This window comes from Lampetra fluviatilis, chromosome 30 (assembly GCF_964198595.1).
Source record: "Lampetra fluviatilis chromosome 30, kcLamFluv1.1, whole genome shotgun sequence".
In the NCBI taxonomy this organism is placed as follows: domain Eukaryota; kingdom Metazoa; phylum Chordata; class Hyperoartia; order Petromyzontiformes; family Petromyzontidae; genus Lampetra; species Lampetra fluviatilis.
In genome coordinates this window covers 3,467,751-3,488,133 of record NC_136304.1, presented here as the reverse complement: position 1 = coordinate 3,488,133, position 20,383 = coordinate 3,467,751, and the positions used below count along the sequence as shown (strand labels likewise).

General features: G+C 51.6%; 1 protein-coding gene across 4 annotated transcripts in view; it reads left to right on the top strand.

Moving 5' to 3' along the window:
• Positions 1 to 20,383, top strand: part of LOC144943138 (hypoxia-inducible factor 1-alpha-like) — an 83,284-nt gene that overhangs the window by 14,403 nt on the left and 48,498 nt on the right. For all 4 annotated transcript variants that reach the window (XM_078870344.1, XM_078870345.1, XM_078870343.1 and 1 more), the window contains exon 2: positions 10,683 to 10,876. In XM_078870344.1, the coding sequence (XP_078726470.1) occupies positions 10,683 to 10,876 (194 nt within the window). The remainder of the gene's footprint in view (positions 1 to 10,682; positions 10,877 to 20,383) is intronic.

Here is a 20,383-nt window from a genome sequence, read left to right as displayed (position 1 = left end):
CCATTTTCAACTCCCACAGAGCTATGCAACCTCCCCTATGTGAGAGAACAGCCTGCTGAAGGAGATGTCACAAAACTACTTCTGAGATCCATTCAAAGGACCTCTTAACGGTATGGTGGTAGGCACGCACCACCCCCTCGTGCACCGTGTTGGCCTTAATAAGTGCTCGCTAACAGCACAAATATCCGCTTTCAGAAGATGAAAGTAAAAAAATGAACGGGGAGCGGTAGCGTCGTGGATAGCACGCTGCACTACGAACTTGGTGACCCGAGTTTGATTCCCGCTCATGGCCAACACCAGCGGTGATTATCTGAACCGGTCATGGGCCTCCCCTAGGTGGACTCAGCCTCAAATGAGTACCTGGTGCGTTTTCTAAAAAAAAAAATCGGTCGGACGTGGTGCTGGCCACCCATCCCCTCGTGTGCCGTGCCGGCCTTCATAGGTGCTCGCAAACAGCACTTGCCGCAACAAAATGCGAAGGCTATACGGGGGCTCTTTGTCTTTGTGCTAATAGCGCCAAGCTGGCATTCTGTCGCGTGCGAGCGGTGACACGCACACATAACGTCGCGCCGCGAAGAGAATTTCGCCCGAACACAATGAGTGCATTATAGACTGAGCGTTGCTACACACGTGGTGAGCGGTAGTGGTGAGGATGACGAGGTTGGTAGTGGTGGTAGTAGTACAGTATGTATGCATGTTGAACGTCTTTCGCTTACCGTACTTAGCCAACTGTGCTTATCGGACGTGTCGTGGAAGGACAACAAACTAAAATACACAACGCGCGGTTCTAAATTAACGAGTTTTCAATCTCGATAACGATTCAAAAGTGCCGCAGCTCCAGCCGCTTCTTAATAACGGAAGGATATGGCCAGCCAGAAGCTTGCCGCTGTGAGGATGACCGGAGTTCCCGTGACGGTCTATTACCCTTGACGAGATCAGCAGCCCAAGGCAGAGGTCGCAAACGGGTTTTGATTCCTTACCCGTACCCGTACCCGGCCGCACCAGGGTCGCAAACCCGGCCGTACCCGTACCCTACCCGTACCCGGCCGGGTATCGGGTAGGGTACGGGTATCGGGTACCTGATTGCGACCTCTGGGATGAAGCCATGTTGCAGACGCGGGTGGGTTGAATTTAGGAACTTGAATTGTGAGAAGAGACAAGACGTTGGGAAATGAGTGACAAACGGTGACTCACCAGTGACTCACGGCCTACCCGTACCCGTACCCGGCCGCACCAGGGTCGCAAACGGGTACCCGTACCCGGCCGGGTACGGGTAGCCGGGTATCGGGTAGGGTACGGGTATCGGGTACCCGGTTGCGACCTCTGGCCCAAGGTATCGTGGCTCATCCATGGCGAGCACTTTGTGCGCAACGAGTTCGACGCCACGACGCATTGCGTTCGGCGAACCCGAGTGCAGATTTCCAGCTCGGCGAGCAATTGGGACGGACACGGGTCACGTCCAGCCGGTGCCCGCCGCGTCGCGCGCCAGGGAATTCCGTGCACGCCGCTAATCGCGCACTTGGCCGTGCCCAGCGTGGACGGAACTCGCCTTCGCTGTCAGCGGTGTCGAGCGTCGTTGGCAAGAGGGTTGGCCGCGCGGGTGGTGAGAATGAGGTCGGCAAAAATAAAAAAAAATAAAAATCATCTCGCAAGCGGTCAGCGTGCTCTCGGCTAAAAACCAGCTGCTGTGGGTCCGTGAGTTTAAAAAAATAAAAAAATCTCACGGTTTGAAGTCGCGGCTCGCTGAGGCCGGAGGCGTGGCGACGCGAGCGGGAGCATCCCTGCAAACGTCGCTGGTGACAGTCGCATGCTGGTAAGCGCGCGGTGGCCCTCGTTTCGTAGAGGAACGTTCATAGCCATTGTCGTTTTCACGCGAAATGTTATCGGCGCTGCGTCACGTCGCGAGATAAAAGATTCGCTCGCATCTCTCGGCGCCGTCGGAGTGGGATGTCGCCCCCCCCATCCCCTTATTGTTACCAAACTGCCGACGATGTTGTCGTCAAAAAAACGAAGATTCCTTTGGGAATCTCTCGCGGAGAAAACGCAATCACCCCCCACGCACCCCCCGTGTTAGACGGGGGTGGGAAGGAGGGGGGTGAACGGGATGACACTGTCAAATCACTAATCGCTCGACAACCCAGTTTACTCTGAGCTGAACGAATCCTGGGTCCAAACTCAGGATGTCTGCGGTGCTAGGCACTCGGCACTCTAATCTCAGCGACCACCCAGCCACCGTCTTTTAAAGTCACGGATCAAGGTTTTTTTTGGCTTTTTACGCGCGCGATTGACTCTGCCATCACAGGTCCTCGGACAATTCTGAGTGAAGGATTCGCTTTGTGTGTAACTAACGAGCGAGTGTTGCTCGCGAAGGGACTGTGTGCTTGTACGTACTGCAGCTGTGTAATTACGCTTGAATTTAATTATCAACAGGCAGTGTTTGCACCGACACTAAATGATTCAACTGATATCACGCGTAAATGAAGCGGTTATTTATGGAATTTTACATATTTCTATTTCGCACTCGAGGTAATAAACGTTACCTAGTTTGCTTCCCTCTTTTGTAACCCACCTTCCCCCCTTGAGAAAGAGATTTCAAGTCTCAACGGGCCCTGGCCAGGCAATACATGGGGATTTATTCCAGTGCTTAGGAGGGCGTCTTAATGACAACAACATTTGGCCAAATCATTACGTGTGGCCAACCCGAAAATTAACGACGAATCAAAATAAAATAAAACATTTCAGCCCATCAGCCTCTCGGCCATCTGGACCAATGTGTCACAGCCACATTTTGGCTGTTTTAGGCAACAGCAGTCCGTGTTAGATACAATCTAAATGTTGTCACTTGCCATTAATAACTTACGCACGTGGCATAACGATGCGTTTCCAAAAGGTGGATCGTGTGAATATTGACCGGCGGTTGAGACTAACGATAGGAGTGGAAGCCAGAGGAGGCCACGCTCCCCGCTAGGACGCTCCTCGCCGCAGAGATGGAGCGATTAAATCGGCACGTGCACGGGAGCCGGGTGGATCGTTGCATTTTGGGAAAGGCTTCATCCAGCAGTGGCGAGATCATGGCCGGTGATGCTGCTGCTGCTACTACTTATATATTCTCATCTATAGCAATGTGTCAATATTCCTGGACTGCCGCCCGATCGTTATACCCCCCCATCCATCTGGCATGGCGTTCGCTGTGACGAACACAGTAAAGGGTTCATTTGCAAGCGTTTGCGGGGAGTTTAATAATAAGCACGGAAGAAGAGAGAAAGAAAAAAAACCTGCCACCACCAAACATTATGCAGAACCTTATATGGCTCTTTGATGAACTCCCAGTGGCTGAACGACCTTTATATGGATGGAGCGTAGGCGGCTATTAAGGCTTCGGCGCTCCTTAGGGAGAGCCACAGATGTAGTGATGTAGATGGATTCCTAATCATCGCGATCGTACGGGGTCTCGTGCGCTCGCTGTCGTGTCACGTGCGCTTAAACAATTTGCCGCCTCCGCTAGCAGCACGCGGGTAATTTGAGACGGCCTCATCGCATCCTCGTGCCTTGTCCCTGTTGTGGGTGGGGAGAAAATTTGCCAACTGCTCTTTGATGTTTTGTCTCCGTTCACGCCGATTTTTCCCGCTGGTTTACGGCTTCGCGTAGCCCCCCCCCCCCCCGGGGTCGGCAAGAAGTGCATTTTTTGTTCGAATTAGGTGGAAAAAAAACAGCTCAATATTTCAGGAGCCGCAATGCGGCGTGGATACGAGACGGTGCAGTTCCTTAATAAGCAACGTCACGAAGCGCGGCCCTTAAAGAGCCGCGTCCACCTGCGGAGCCGTAGGTCGCAGACCCCTGGTTCAGCCTCTCCTGAGTCCGTGTGGTGAAACTCAGCATTGACGCTGAGTGGATGTTTGTGATGTCTCTGCTGGATTGAACCAACATCCGCAGTGTGGGTCCACGATCTGAGCTGGATTTACCACAGTCACTTGACCAGCGGACTGTTTCTGATTTTGGAGCGCCACGGTGACGAGATGTTAACGACTTCGCCTGGTATACAGGAGGTCGTAGGTTCGATCACGACCTCTAATGCCTGTATTTTTGGAGTTTGCGGTGTCTCTCTCCCCGTGATCACGTGGATTTTTCTCCGGGTCCTCCGGTGTTTCTCTCCAAATTTAGAAACGTGCGTTCAGAGTATTTGGCTGCTGTACATTTCCACACGACGAGCCACTTCGTTGAGCTGTCATTTGTGGCCAGGTCGTTTCTGAAAAAGAGCTGCATAGCTCAGTGGGGTTTACCTGGTGAATAAAAAATTAACCCGTAAAAACAAAGTTTTTCACTATAAATCTTTTATATGCGTGGCGGCTAGAGTCCTCTCGTCCTCTGGCTTGAGATGGCTGCCACCTATGGGTCAGATGATTGCCTGCCACCATTAAGCAATTGGTAATTAAATCGAATTTATTTTTTCCTAAAAAGTATACAATTTTTGAAAAAAAAATTTTCACGAAAATAAATTGTCACACACAACGAGTCTGTGTGCAAAATCTCAGCTCGATTGGATCACGGGAAGTGGGTTAAAAAACGACCGAAAGATTTGCACGGTCGTAAGCGCGCAAGCGCGCAAGCGCGTAAACTTAATATAAAGGATTTTTAAAAACTCGGTTTTTGCGGCACGGCTGTGCCAGGACTCCTCGCAGCCTGTCAAGCTGCGCTCCCACGTCGCCTGCGTGCGCACTCCTTACGTAAGATTCCTGTCACACTCTCCGCGCATGAGGCTTATATAACGCCGCCGTCATCTTCGATTTTCTTTTGAGAAGGAAGGTCTGGAGTGCGTGGTTCAGTGGCAACGATTATTGGTGGTGTCGGTGTGGGATGATGCGGTGACTCACACTCGTGCGTGGATTGAACCCAATTACAAAGCTCTCACTGCTTGGTCCGCTCTCACCCCTTTTAGTATATATTATTATTTATTTCTTGACACTAATGCATTGACAAGAGTCACAGGGACAGCCGCCTTTCTATGGTGGTGAGATGTTAACGACCTCGCGTGGTATACAGCAGTTCGTGGGTTCGATCCCGACCCTGACGCCTGCTGTATATTTGGAGTTTGCGGTGTCTCTCTCCCGGTGGTCGCGTGGAATTTTTTTCCGGGTTCTCCGGTTTTTTCCCTCCACATTTAGAATCAATGTCACGCGTTTAGAGCATTTGGCCGGGAAAAATGTCCACGCGATAAGCCACTAGGGTGAGAAATCGCTTGTGGCCAGGTCGCTTCTGAAAAAGCGCTATCCAGCTCAGTGGGGCCTACCCGGTTAAATAAAAAAAAATTGTTTAGTAAACATTTTTTAGTTATTTGTTTACCTTTTTTCATACGCTGCACTCCTATCGTGCTTTCGTATTTGCTTATTTATTGTAACTTTCTAATCCCGACCCCTTCCTGGACATCTGTGATAAAGAGCTTTCTAGCTCATCGGATTCCTCCAGTAATAAATAAAGTTTCTGATTCTGTATGGATTCCTGCAGTCACGAAAGCTTCAAATCAAGATTGTTTTCTGATTCTGATCCAACTTCACCTGGCGGGCAGGGGGGGGGGGCAGGGGGGGGGGGCGTTAAAAAACCGCATCAACAATGGGGAGACAAAGGCGGCGGTCAGACGTTGGCGGTGGTGGTGGTGTCAGTCAGGCGTGGTGGTGGTGGTGGTGGTGGTGGCGGTAGTAGTGGTGTCAGTCAGGCGGGGTGGTTGTGGCGGTGGTGGTAGCGGTGGTGGTAGCGGTGGTGGTGGTGGCGGTGGTGGTGGCGGTGGTGCCCGCAGTGCCGGTGTTGGTGGTGGCAGTCAGGCGTGGTGGTGGTGGTGGTGGTAGTGGTGGTTCTGGTGATGGTGGCGGCAGTGGTGGCGGTGCTAACGACCACACCACCACCCCGTTTGTGCACCGTTGCCGCCATTCATATCTGCTCGCCAACAGCCCTTGCCCCCCCGGGGGGACTCGGTGAGGCTACACAGAGTGGGGCACCTTTGGCTGTACACTGCACGTGTGTGTGTGTGATGACGGTGGCCGGCGGCCAACACAACCGCTGTAGTGGCAGCGGCCGAGGGGAGGGGTACGCGGCCTTAGGGCACGCCAACCGCAGGGAGATGGAGCGACGAACTCGGCTCCGCGAGGCGACGCGGGGGGGGGGTGTCGCTGTCTCCCGCGTGTGTCTGCATTATGCACGCCTCGCGCCATCCTCCGTGTGCGCACGCCATGCACGTTGGACTTCTTTCACGCCGGAAGGACAACAAACTAATTCTAGATTTGAAGCTTTCGTGACTGCAATGATTCATACTATTAGGTTTTTGCGGTGAAGTCACGTAGGTAAAAAATTTAAATTAATTTAAGTAAAATAAAATAAAAATCACGACGTTTCGGAGGCAACACAAGCTTCCGTCTTATTTTACTTTTTATTAATTTTAATTTTTTACCTACGTGACTTTACCGAAAAAAACTAAGAATATGACAACAAACTAAACACAAAGAGGCAGTGGCAGCCCCAGAAGTGAGTTTTGCAATCGAGATGATTTAAAAGGAGATAGCTTCCGGTGGCTTCCCAATATCGGAAGGAGGAACGTTCCAGACGGCCGCAGAAGCGCGTCTGAATCCGCGCGGTGCGGTGGCCACCGCCTTTGTTCGACTGCCAGCCAAAGGCCGCTTGCTGCTGCTGTGGAGGAGGAGGATGATGATGACCACCGGGGCTCGCGTGACGATGGTTTATCCTCCTTGACGAGATCGGCAAGTGGGGGTGTTTTGGGGGGGGGGTAGCCTGCCCCCCTCTGTAAACCGCACACATCGTCCTTAGGGGCACGGAGATAAGAGACGCATCTCGCTGCTCTAACGAGACGCCGCCTATTTCGGAGTTCTGCCCCCCACCCCCACCGCGTGCAATAGGGGAGATTGGGGGGGGGGCGGCCGGGCCGCGACCCCGATTCTTTAATTAGAAGCGAAAAGTTTGACGCGCGACCGCGGCTGCCTCTGCACGGTTCGGGAGAATGCTCGCGGCCGCGGGGATGAGGGATCGTGTGCGGTGATCAGCAGCAGCAGCGGCAGCAGCGGCGGCGGTGGTGGTGGTGGGCTCGGGTGAGCTGAGGTCAACGCGATTGTCTCTCCCTCTCTCTCCGCGCCTCGTAAATAACGTTCGCCCCCCCCCCAAAAAAAAAACGCAGTTTCATTTCCTCTCGTCCGCCTGGACATTGTGTGGCTGCGAGCGAGATTGGGGGACGTATTCATGCGAACGGAGGAAACTTAAAAAAAAACTGGGGGGGGGGGCGGGGGGCGGGGAGGCGCTCTCACGAGTCGCTGCAATGAAACAAAAAAACGTGCAGTCAATCCCCGGGCCTGCGTTATTCCATCCATGCCGTGGCGGGGGAGGGGTGGGGTTGTGGGTGGTGGGGGGTGGGGGTGTTGACCATACTTCACCACTCTGGTCAGTGCGCAATGTCAGCCGTGGCCGGTAAATCGAAGGTCTCGAACGCATCGCGATCGCCAAATGTGCCGCCACCAACTGCCCCCGCAAGTTATGCGAACGCAAAGGCAAAAGGGGGGGGGGGGTCTTCCGTGTAGCCCTTGAACCGGTGGGGGGCTGTTGCGGGGCAAGTGGTGGTAGCAAAACCGCTGCGCGCCTCCCGCTCTGAGCGAGCGAGCGAGTGACACCGGGGAGAGCTGCGTTGGACAACCGCTCCACTCGGTCGTCCGCGCCGAGTGAATTGCCGCGTGCGCGATCGTTTGCGAGCGTGTCAGTGAGTTGACCAAGTTGATCGTAAATTCCTCCTCCCTGCTGATGGGGGGAGGGGGTGGCGGCAGATTGAGGGGGGGCTCGTAGGGTTTGGCGGCTGGAAGAAGAAAAAAAAATCTGACAAAAACAAGTTTGTTTAGCCATCGTGTGCGCGACCACTCAACGACGGGAGGTCATGTGCGGTCACCAGGGGATGGTCCCTCTGTCCACGTGCGCTGGCGAGCGGGGCGAGCGTGGAGGGAGAGCGAGCGACGCACGATGGAAGAGCGCCGGGGATTTTGTATTCGTTACGGTCGACGTCGTCGTCGTCGTAGTCGGGGACGAATTGTGCCAGTGGACGTTTTTTTATTTGAAAGAAAAATCCGAGATTGGCTGTAAATGTTTGGGGGGGGGGAGGGTAAGTTGAGGTCAAATGCAGGAAACCCCTTGTTTGTTTTCTGAGAGGTCCTATTAATGGGGAGCGGAGAGGGGTAAGTTTGGGGCCATGTCGCGGGGGGGGGGTGGTGTTGGTGGGGTTGGTCACCAGATCTTTCGCAGGCAAGTGTGTGAGCACTGCGGAGGGAAGGCGTTATTTAAAGTGCGAGTCTCGGGGTGGCTCGCGGGTCAAGGGGCACCGAGCCGGAGCCGCTGAGGCTCTGGGGTTGACGGTCGCGGGCGTCGTTGATGACACGCACGACAAAACCCTCCGTTGTGATGTCTTGGATTTGTTAGGAAGCCGCTGTGGAGCTGTGCACTGTTAAATCATCTCGATTGATAATGCATTTTTATTTTATTTATAACTGATATTTTCGTTAAGCTTGTTGTCCTTCCCCCGCACCTCCAACTAGCAAGGTTGGCTACGTACGGTGCGAAAGAAGTCAACATACATACATCGAATTACAATTGTCTGGTTGTTTCATATCTAATTTGACTTCATTGCAGCACTTAGGATTTGAAGTGTCAGTTCAACTGCAATGGGACTAACGTTACACTGCGGTGTGGGAGAGTTTACCATCTGCCAGTGTGTGTGTGTGAATGAAAGAGATGGCTTGCAGGGACTTCAAGAAGTAGTTCTGTAATATTTACTTCCACGTGCCATTCTCTGATGTAGGGGCAATTACGCCGTGAACACCAGAGCCTTCAATGTCATGGGAAAACTTGAATGAATATGCTTGCAAAAGGACATCAGCAGATGTCGGAGGGATGTCACGAAGACGAAAGTCGACATTTATTCCCAACTGAAATGGCACAAGTCCGCGCACGAGGTCTGTGTACCGAACGTAGCGTGAGCTCGCGGCCCCGTGATTTGACGTTCACAAGGCTGCCGGCTGAAGTGGCATTTTGCTTCTCACAATCCTGCGTGTGTCCTTGCGTCTCTTGTTATGGAATCGTCTGCAAGACGATAATCACTTGCTGCTGACGGCGGCGATGAAGGTTGTTGCGTAGCGTAAATACCGCGCGGAGCTCGTGACGAGGGCAGCAACGGGCAAAATACGTTCAAGTTAAAATACGTTCAATTTAACGCTGTGTCTCCCGGAAGACACAGCAGAGCCTCACCATTCTGGCGAATTGCCCGATGATGCTGGATGCAATTACCAGCGAAACGTCGTACTCAAATTGTAAATGTTGTGGTTTCACGCTTCAACACACCGGTGGGCTAAAGCAGTGAACTATTTGTCCTTTGTCAACGTGACACTTTTTTACTGATTGGCCGTGTCGGGTGGTGGAGGGTTACGACACATTTATAAATAACGCAATCTAAACCCAAAAACGTTGATTATGAATGGATGATATTGATCGCGAAAGCCGTGTTATCCTGAGATTACACATTTAACGAGCTACACATCACCTCTGGACGGGGTGGGTGGGTGGCGGCGTTTATTTAAGACAGATATTCGGGGCGCCAATGTGGCGAGATGTTATCTCCCTCGCCTGGTGTGCAGGAGGTCATGGGTTCGACCCAGACCCTGACGCCTGCTGTATATTTGGAGTTTACACATCACTCTCTCTCCCCGTGGTCGCGAGGATTTTTCTCCGGTTCCTCCGGGTTTCCCCCTCCGCTTTCAGAATCAACGCGCATTGAGCGTATTTGGCTGCCACTACAAATTTCTACGCGACGATAATCCACTTCTCGCTGAGCTATCAATTGTGACCAGGTCGCTTCTGAAAAAAATTTGCCATATGACTCAGTGGGCCTTACCCGGTCAAATAAAAACCAGTTCAGAGTTTGTTTAGTTTTTTTTATAGTTATACATCGGGGCGACGTCGCATTTTTGTGTGCGCGAGCTGGACGTGCGGGGAAGATGATGGCCTGGCGGTTCATATAGCGGTGGTGGCGGGAGTGTCCATCCGGCGATTGTACCGCGATGGGGCCCTCGGGTGCCAGGTTACATCACCGCTCCTCGCGGTTCGGTGTTCCGGCTCGGGCACGGTTAGAAAAGTCTCGGAGATTTTTTGCGTAAAACATTTTTTGAACGCGCCTTCATCTCCGCCATTGTTTTTTTGTTCCCCGTAACGGGGCAAAGGTCGCATTGTGGTTTTGCTACTTGCGTGCGTGCGTGTGCGTGCGTGCGTGTATCGGGGGCGGTAGTGTAGTGGTTAGCGCCCTGCACTACGAACCTGGCGAACCGGGTTCTATTCCCGCTCGCGGCCAAACACCAGTGACGATTATTTGAACCGGTGCTGGGCCTCCTCTAGGTCGATTCAGCCTCAAATTAGTACCTGGTATGGTGTGTAAACATGGCCACTGGGGAGACCAAGGCGGCCGGGCGTGGTGCTGGTCACCCACCCCCTCTTGTGCCGCGCCGACCATCGTAGGTGCTCGCCAACAGCACTTGCCCCAACAGCCTGTTGAGGCTATACTGGAGGAGGTGGGGTGGGGGATCTTTGCCCTGTGCCCGTGTGTGTATGTGAGCGACGAGTTGTGACCGGGCGACCACCGCGCTGTGCGACGTCAGGGTCTACTCGGAGCGGCGCAAGGAGAAGTCTCGTGACGCGGCGCGGTGCCGACGCGGCTGGGAGACGGAGGTGTTCGCCCAGCTGGCGCGGGAGCTGCCGCTGCCGCCCGCTGCCTCCGCCGCGCTGGACAAGGCGTCGGTGATGCGGCTCGCCATCAGCTACCTGCGCCTGCGCCAGCTGCTGCCGCCCAGCCGTGAGTCCGCGCGCGAGTCGAGTCCGCGTGCGTGAGTCCGCGTGCGTGAGTCCGCGCGCGTGAGTCTGCGTGCGCGTCGGTGTGTGGGCGAATGTAGTGGCGGTGGTGCCAGCGGTTGGTGTGTGTCGCGCTATGAGCCGAGTTTGATTCCCGCTCACGGCCGACACCAGTGACGAGTATCCGGACCGGAAATGGGCTTCACCTAGGTCGACGCAGCCTCAAGTGATGCGGTCTGTTAAAGTTATCGCTGGAGAGACGAGGGTGGCCGGGCGTGGTGCTGGCCACCCAACCGCCTCTTCAACCGTGCCAGCCTTCATAGATGCTTACTTAAGGGCACTTTCCCCAAAACAGTCCGTAATGAGGCTAGTAGCTCTTTGTCTTGTGTGTCTGTGTCTTTGTGTCAATTATATTGGGGAAAAAGCGGCGCGCGTACATCGCGCTTGACAGCGCATTTTCATTGGCGCGAGTCGGCGCGACGCGTCAGAACCCGCGTAGGGAGGTGAACCGAGGCGGCTGTTGTTGACGATCGCGCGAGCGAGTTCTCCTCTCTCCTGTTCAAGCAACAGGTGGGCCGCTTTTAAAATAAATTAATTCCGCGGACGCCCCCCATGACACAGGGATTACCGGCGGATCCCTCGGTGCGCAGGCAATGGAAACTGGCGCTTACGGCCGTCCGTCGAAAAATAACCGCGGCGACGTCTTCCGCCCCCCTCTCTCCCTGCCCATCGCTGCCCCCCTCCAATCCACTCCCTCCCCCCCACTCCCTCCCTCCCACTCCCTCCCCCCCCACTCCCTCCCCCCCACTCCCTCCCCCCCACTCCCTCCCTCCCCCACTCCCTCCCCCCCACTCCCTCCCCCCCACTCCCTCCCCCCCCACTCCCCCCCCACTTCCTCCCCCCACTCCCTCCCCCACTCCCTCCCTCCATCCCAATGCGACCCCAGGACTGGCTTGGAAAACTGTGCGGAGGGGGCAGCGCTGATGATGAGGGTGATGTAGCATCCGAGTGACTGTGAGGGTCGCTGAGCCCCTCCCCCCTCCCCCACTAATGTTAGCTCACCCCCCCCCCACCTCTACTCCCCACCTCTCCCTTCTAAATTCTCATCAGGCAATTTATGAACAACGCTCATGTTCTCCCGGTTTTCCCCTCCACATTTAGAAACACGCCTTTAGATCGTTTAGATCGTTCCGAGTGTTTGGCTGCCGCTCTGAATTTCCAACACGACGATGAGCCGCTTCGTTGAGCTGTCATTTGTGGCCAGGTCACGTCTGAAAAAGGTCAGGTCACGTCTGCAAAAAGAAGCTCAAAGCTCAGTGGGCCTGACCCGGTAGAATAACAATGGTTTATAGTTTGGTTACTTTTATAGTTTTATATCGTGACAACATCACGTCCTGTGCAATCTGTATATTTTTAAGTGATTTGTTTACCTTCACTATGCCTGGCACCCCTGTCGTGTTTGTTGTATTGCTTGTTGTTGTACCGTTCCGACCCGCCCCGACTGGACTTTTGTGAACAAAGAGCTTTGTGACTCGTAGGATTCCTCCAGTTCAAATAAATATTCCGATTCCGATTGCGAATGGCTTCCCGGACCGGTATCACCGAGCGGAATATGACGTTGAAGCGAGCAAACACCCTGCACCGCTTTTGACCTCCTCGGTGTCGCGGGCAGGGTCAGGCTGGTTGAAGAAAAATGCCGCTGAATTATCCCGCGCGGTATTGCCCAGAGCACTTGCGTCCACAGCACGTGGTCCCGCTCCAACGCGAAACGTCGGTGCGTCGTAAGTTCTCGCCGCCGTGGAGGAGGCGTCACGACCGGGTCGAGCGCGTTACATCGACTTCCCCGCCCGGCGATCCACCGCAGCGTTCTTCTTTGCACAGTCAAGCGTCCATGCGATGATCACGGCGATGACGACGACGACGACGATTTACAAACCCTCTGTGGTTTTTATAATCGAGGCTTTTGGGTGTTAGATCGCGTAAGTTAAAAATATGTCGTCTCTGGTAGTTTGGGGGATACTGGACAAGCAGCAAAACATTTGTGCAATTTAACCGTGGGTATTCATCACAGCCTCCCTTCACACACACGGTGGGGGCGTGGGGGGAGGGGAGGGGGCGAGGGGGGGGGGGTCGGAGGGGGGGACAGAGCAGAATGGACTGCGGACGAAAGCAGATCGGATCGTTACTCATTCGGTTTCGCGCCGACCATTCTTTTAAAGTTCGTCGAATATTGCGTCGCGTCCCTGTGCCCCCCCTCCCCCCGACCCCCCCCTCCACCTCCATCCCACTTCGCTGAGTTTTGTATTCCCCCCCCCCCTCCGGTCCCACAAACCAAGATCGCGTGAATTAATTTTGATCAGCGATTAATTTGAGCCGTAACGGCAATCATTTAGGGCAACGCCTCAACCACCTCGCCTCCTCTCGTTCCTCCACCCCAAGAGAGCGGAGTTTGGCGCGTGCTGTGGTGGTTGTGCCAAGGCAAGCCACGTGACCGGTGAACGGCGAACAGATGTCCTAAAGGACGCGACTTCAGTTTGAACCGCCATTCTACAGGAACGTACAAAGCCAGAGTGAGAAATGAAGCCCAGTATGCGCTGGTGATGTTAGCACTGGTTGTGGTGATGTTAGCCCAGGTTGTGGTGATGTTAGTCCAGGTTGTGGTGATGTTAGTCCAGGTTGTGGTCATGTTAGCCCAGGTTGTGGTGATGTTAGCCCAGGTTGTGGTGATGTTAGTGCAGGTTGTGGTGATGTTAGCCCAGGTTGTGGTGATGTTAGTCCTGGTTGTGGTGATGTTAGCCCAGGTTGTGGTCATGTTAGTCCAGGTTGTGGTGATGTTAGTCCAGGTTGTGGTCATGTTAGCCCAGGTTGTGGTGATGTTAGCACTGGTTGTGGTGATGTTAGCCCAGGTTGTGGTGATGTTAGCCCAGGTTGTGGTGATGTTAGCCCAGGTTGTGGTCATGTTAGCCCAGGTTGTGGTGATGTTAGTCCTGGTTGTGGTGATGTTAGCCCAGGTTGTGGTCATGTTAGCCCAGGTTGTGGTGATGTTAGTCCTGGTTGTGGTGATGTTAGCCCAGGTTGTGGTCATGTTAGCCCAGGTTGTGGTGATGTTAGCCCAGGTTGTGGTCATGTTAGCCCAGGTTGTGGTGATGTTAGCCCAGGTTGTGGTGATGTTAGCCCAGGTTGTGGTCATGTTAGCCCAGGTTGTGGTGATGTTAGTCCTGGTTGTGGTGATGTTAGCCCAGGTTGTGGTGATGTTAGCCCAGGTTGTGGTCATGTTAGCCCTGGTTGTGGTGATGTTAGCCCAGGTTGTGGTGATGTTAGCCCAGGTTGTGGTCATGTTAGCCCAGGTTGTGGTGATGTTAGTCCTGGTTGTGGTGATGTTAGCCCAGGTTGTGGTGATGTTAGTCCTGGTTGTGGTGATGTTAGCCCAGGTTGTGGTGATGTTAGTCCTGGTTGTGGTGATGTTCGCCCAGGTTGTGGTGATGTTAGTCCAGGTTGTGGTGATGTTAGTCCAGGTTGTGGTCATGTTAGCCCAGGTTGTGGTGATGTTAGCCCAGGTTGTGGTGATGTTAGCCCAGGTTGTGGTGATGTTAGCCCAGGTTGTGGTGATGTTAGCCCAGGTTGTGGTGATGTTAGCCCAGGTTGTGGTGATGTTAGTCCTGGTTGTGGTGATGTTAGCACTGGTTGTGGTGATGTTAGCCCAGGTTGTGGTGATGTTAGCCCAGGTTGTGGTGATGTTAGCCCAGGTTGTGGTGATGTTAGCCCAGGTTGTGGTGATGTTAGCCCTGGTTGTGGTGATGTTAGTCCTGGTTGTGGTGATGTTAGCACTGGTTGTGGTGATGTTAGCCCAGGTTGTGGTGATGTTAGCCCAGGTTGTGGTGATGTTAGCCCAGGTTGTGGTGATGTTAGCCCAGGTTGTGGTGATGTTAGCACTGGTTGTGGTGATGTTAGCCCAGGTTGTGGTGATGTTAGTCCAGGTTGTGGTGATGTTAGCCCAGGTTGTGGTGATGTTAGCACTGGTTGTGGTGATGTTAGCCCAGGTTGTGGTGATGTTAGCCCAGGTTGTGGTGATGTTAGCCCAGGTTGTGGTGATGTTAGCCCAGGTTGTGGTGATGTTAGCACTGGTTGTGGTGATGTTAGCACTGGTTGTGGTGATGTTAGCCCAGGTTGTGGTGATGTTAGTCCAGGTTGTGGTGATGTTAGCACTGGTTGTGGTGATGTTAGCCCAGGTTGTGGTGATGTTAGCCCAGGTTGTGGTGATGTTAGCCCAGGTTGTGGTGATGTTAGCCCAGGTTGTGGTGATGTTAGCACTGGTTGTGGTGATGTTAGTCCTGGTTGTGGTGATGTTAGTCCAGGTTGTGGTGATGTTAGTCCTGGTTGTGGTGATGTTAGCACTGGTTGTGGTGATGTTAGCACAGGTTGTGGTGATGTTAGTCCTGGTTGTGGTGATGTTAGTCCTGGTTGTGGTGATGTTAGCCCAGGTTGTGGTGATGTTAGTCCTGGTTGTGGTGATGTTAGTCCTGGTTGTGGTGATGTTATCACTGGTTGTGGTGATGTTAGTCCTGGTTGTGGTGATGTTAGTCCTGGTTGTGGTGATGTTAGCCCAGGTTGTGGTGATGTTAGTCCTGGTTGTGGTGATGTTATCACAGGTTGTGGTGATGTTAGTCCAGGTTGTGGTGATGTTAGCCCAGGTTGTGGTGATGTTAGTCCTGGTTGTGGTGATGTTATCACAGGTTGTGGTGATGTTAGTCCTGGTTGTGGTGATGTTAGTCCTGGTTGTGGTGATGTTAGTCCTGGTTGTGGTGATGTTAGTCCAGGTTGTGGTGATGTTAGTCCTGGTTGTGGTGATGTTAGTCCTGGTTGTGGTGATGTTAGTCCAGGTTGTGGTGATGTTAGCCCAGGTTGTGGTGATGTTAGTCCTGGTTGTGGTGATGTTAGTCCTGGTTGTGGTGATGTTAGCCCAGGTTGTGGTGATGTTAGTCCTGGTTGTGGTGATGTTATCACAGGTTGTGGTGATGTTAGTCCTGGTTGTGGTGATGTTAGTCCTGGTTGTGGTGATGTTAGTCCTGGTTGTGGTGATGTTAGTCCAGGTTGTGGTGATGTTAGTCCTGGTTGTGGTGATGTTAGTCCTGGTTGTGGTGATGTTAGTCCTGGTTGTGGTGATGTTATCACTGGTTGTGGTGATGTTATCACTGGTTGTGGTGATGTTAGCACAGGTTGTGGTGATGTTAGTCCTGGTTGTGGTGATGTTAGTCCTGGTTGTGGTGATGTTAGTCCTGGTTGTGGTGATGTTAGTCCAGGTTGTGGTGATGTTAGTCCTGGTTGTGGTGATGTTAGTCCTGGTTGTGGTGATGTTAGTCCTGGTTGTGGTGATGTTAGTCCTGGTTGTGGTGATGTTAGTCCTGGTTGTGGTGATGTTATCACAGGTTGTGGTGATGTTATCACTGGTTGTGGTGATGTTAGTCCTGGTTGTGGTGATGTTAGTCCTGGTTGTGGTGATGTTAGTCCTGGTTGTGGTGATGTTAGTCCAGGTTGTGGTGATGTTAGTCCTGGTTGTGGTGATGTTAGTCCTGGTTGTGGTGATGTTAGTCCTGGTTGTGGTGATGTTAGTCCTGGTTGTGGTGATGTTAGTCCTGGTTGTGGTGATGTTATCACAGGTTGTGGTGATGTTAGCACAGGTTGTGGTGATGTTAGTCCTGGTTGTGGTGATGTTAGTCCTGGTTGTGGTGATGTTATCACAGGTTGTGGTGATGTTAGCACAGGTTGTGGTGATGTTAGTCCTGGTTGTGGTGATGTTAGTCCTGGTTGTGGTGATGTTAGTCCAGGTTGTGGTCATGTTAGCCCAGGTTGTGGTGATGTTAGTCCTGGTTGTGGTGATGTTAGTCCAGGTTGTGGTGATGTTAGTCCTGGTTGTGGTGATGTTAGTCCAGGTTGTGGTCATGTTAGCCCAGGTTGTGGTGATGTTAGTCCTGGTTGTGGTGATGTTAGTCCAGGTTGTGGTGATGTTAGCCCAGGTTGTGGTGATGTTAGTCCTGGTTGTGGTGATGTTAGTCCAGGTTGTGGTGATGTTAGTCCTGGTTGTGGTGATGTTAGCCCAGGTTGTGGTGATGTTAGTCCTGGTTGTGGTGATGTTAGCACTGGTTGTGGTGATGTTAGTCCTGGTTGTGGTGATGTTAGCCCAGGTTGTGGTGATGTTAGTCCTGGTTGTGGTGATGTTAGCCCAGGTTGTGGTGATGTTAGTCCAGGTTGTGGTGATGTTAGTCCAGGTTGTGGTGATGTTAGTGCAGGTTGTGGTGATGTTAGCCCAGGTTGTGGTGATGTTAACCCAGGTTGTGGTGATGTTAGTGCAGGTTGTGGTGATGTTAGCCCAGGTTGTGGTGATGTTAACCCAGGTTGTGGTGATGTTAGCCCAGGTTGTGGTGATGTTAGCCCAGGTTGTGGTGATGTTAACCCAGGTTGTGGTGATGTTAGCCCAGGTTGTGGTGATGTTAGCCCAGGTTGTGGTGATGTTAACCCAGGTTGTGGTGATGTTAGTGCAGGTTGTGGTGATGTTAGCACTGGTTGTGGTGATGTTCGCCCAGGTTGTGGTGATGTTAGTCCTGGTTGTGGTGATGTTAGCACTGGTTGTGGTGATGTTAGCCCAGGTTGTGGTGATGTTAGTCCAGGTTGTGGTGATGTTAGTCCTGGTTGTGGTGATGTTAGTCCAGGTTGTGGTGATGTTAGTCCTGGTTGTGGTGATGTTATCCATCCCGTCTGCCCCCCCCCCCACCAGCCCTGCCACCCCACGCCTGGTGTGAGTTGGGGGCCTCTTCTAAGTATTTGGAACCGAACGCCTCCTGCCACACCTCCCCATCTCAACCACCCCCCACCGTGCCCCTCCCCCCTTACCCACGTGACCCCACCCATTCCCCTTTAACCCCGAGGGCAAGAATGAATTTTGCACTCGCGAGGAGGCACTGACAGTTTTTGAAATTTGACGAAGCCGCCCGCGCCTACGGTGGTTATTTTTAGCGGCGTCTGTAGTGCGCTGCTGTTGCTGCTGCTGTTGCTGCTGCTGTTTAAGTTGGGATTGGTATTTAAGTGGGTATGAGCATTTGCCATTCCCATAATAATGTTTAGTTCACCAGTTGATCAACTTTTTTCCCATGAACATTTTTTTACAACGGTCCCGTGCAATTGAACCTCATACTGGAGTCATCATTACTGACTGGTGATGGTGATTATGATGAGCCCATTGCAATCATGATTCTCTTGCTTTAAATGGAGAATCGCTCTCTCTCTCTATGCAATCAATATAATCGTCATCGTCAGCCATGTTCTATCGACTGCCAACTTAAACAGCTGCTGCTGTTTAAGTTGGGATTGGTATTTAAGTGGGGATGAGCATTTGCCATTCCCATAATAATGTTTAGTTCACCAGTTGATCAACTTTTTTTCCATGAACATTTTTTACAACGGTCGCGTGCAATTGAACCTCATACTGCAGTCATCATCACTGACTGGTGATGGTGATTATGATGAGCCCATTGCAATCATGATTCTCTTGCTTTAAATGGGGAATCGCTCTCTCTCTCTATGCAATCAATATAATCGTCATCGTCAGCCATGTTCTATCGACTGCCAACTTAAACAGCTGCTGCTGCTTAAGTTGGGATTGGTATTTAAGTGGGGATGAGCATTTGCCATTCCCATAATAATGTTTAGTTCACCAGTTGATCAACTTTTTTTCCATGAACATTTTTTACAACGGTCGCGTGCAATTGAACCTCATACTGCAGTCATCATCACTGACTGGTGATGGTGATTATGATGAGCCCATTGCAATCATGATTCTCTTGCTTTAAATGGAGAATCGCTCTCTCTCTCTATGCAATCAATATAATCGTCATCGTCAGCCATGTTCTATCGACTGCCAACTTAAACAGCTGCTGCTGCTTAAGTTGGGATTGGTATTTAAGTGGGGATGAGCATTTGCCATTCCCATAATAATGTTTAGTTCACCAGTTGATCAACTTTTTTTCCATGAACATTTTTTACAACGGTCGCGTGCAATTGAACCTCATACTGCAGTCATCATCACTGACTGGTGATGGTGATTATGATGAGCCCATTGCAATCATGATTCTCTTGCTTTAAATGGAGAATCGCTCTCTCTCTCTATGCAATCAATATAATCGTCATCGTCAGCCATGTTCTATCGACTGCCAACTTAAACAGCTGCTGCTGTTTAAGTTGGGATTGGTATTTAAGTGGGGATGAGCATTTGCCATTCCCATAATAATGTTTAGTTCACCAGTTGATCAACTTTTTTTCCATGAACATTTTTTACAACGGTCGCGTGCAATTGAACCTCATACTGCAGTCATCATCACTGACTGGTGATGGTGATTATGATGAGCCCATTGCAATCATGATTCTCTTGCTTTAAATGGGGAATCGCTCTCTCTCTCTATGCAATCAATATAATCGTCATCGTCAGCCATGTTCTATCGACTGCCAACTTAAACAGCTGCTGCTGCTTAAGTTGGGATTGGTATTTAAGTGGGGATGAGCATTTGCCATTCCCATAATAATGTTTAGTTCACCAGTTGATCAACTTTTTTTCCATGAACATTTTTTACAACGGTCGCGTGCAATTGAACCTCATACTGCAGTCATCATCACTGACTGGTGATGGTGATTATGATGAGCCCATTGCAATCATGATTCTCTTGCTTTAAATGGAGAATCGCTCTCTCTCTCTATGCAATCAATATAATCGTCATCGTCAGCCATGTTCTATCGACTGCCAACTTAAACAGCTGCTGCTGCTTAAGTTGGGATTGGTATTTAAGTGGGGATGAGCATTTGCCATTCCCATAATAATGTTTAGTTCACCAGTTGATCAACTTTTTTTCCATGAACATTTTTTACAACGGTCGCGTGCAATTGAACCTCATACTGCAGTCATCATCACTGACTGGTGATGGTGATTATGATGAGCCCATTGCAATCATGATTCTCTTGCTTTAAATGGAGAATCGCTCTCTCTCTCTATGCAATCAATATAATCGTCATCGTCAGCCATGTTCTATCGACTGCCAACTTAAACAGCTGCTGCTGTTTAAGTTGGGATTGGTATTTAAGTGGGGATGAGCATTTGCCATTCCCATAATAATGTTTAGTTCACCAGTTGATCAACTTTTTTTCCATGAACATTTTTTACAACGGTCGCGTGCAATTGAACCTCATACTGCAGTCATCATCACTGACTGGTGATGGTGATTATGATGAGCCCATTGCAATCATGATTCTCTTGCTTTAAATGGAGAATCGCTCTCTCTCTCTATGCAATCAATATAATCGTCATCGTCAGCCATGTTCTATCGACTGCCAACTTAAACAGCTGCTGCTGCTTAAGTTGGGATTGGTATTTAAGTGGGGATGAGCATTTGCCATTCCCATAGTAATGTTTAGTTCACCAGTTGATCAACTTTTTTCCCATGAACATTTTACGACGGTCCCGTGCAAT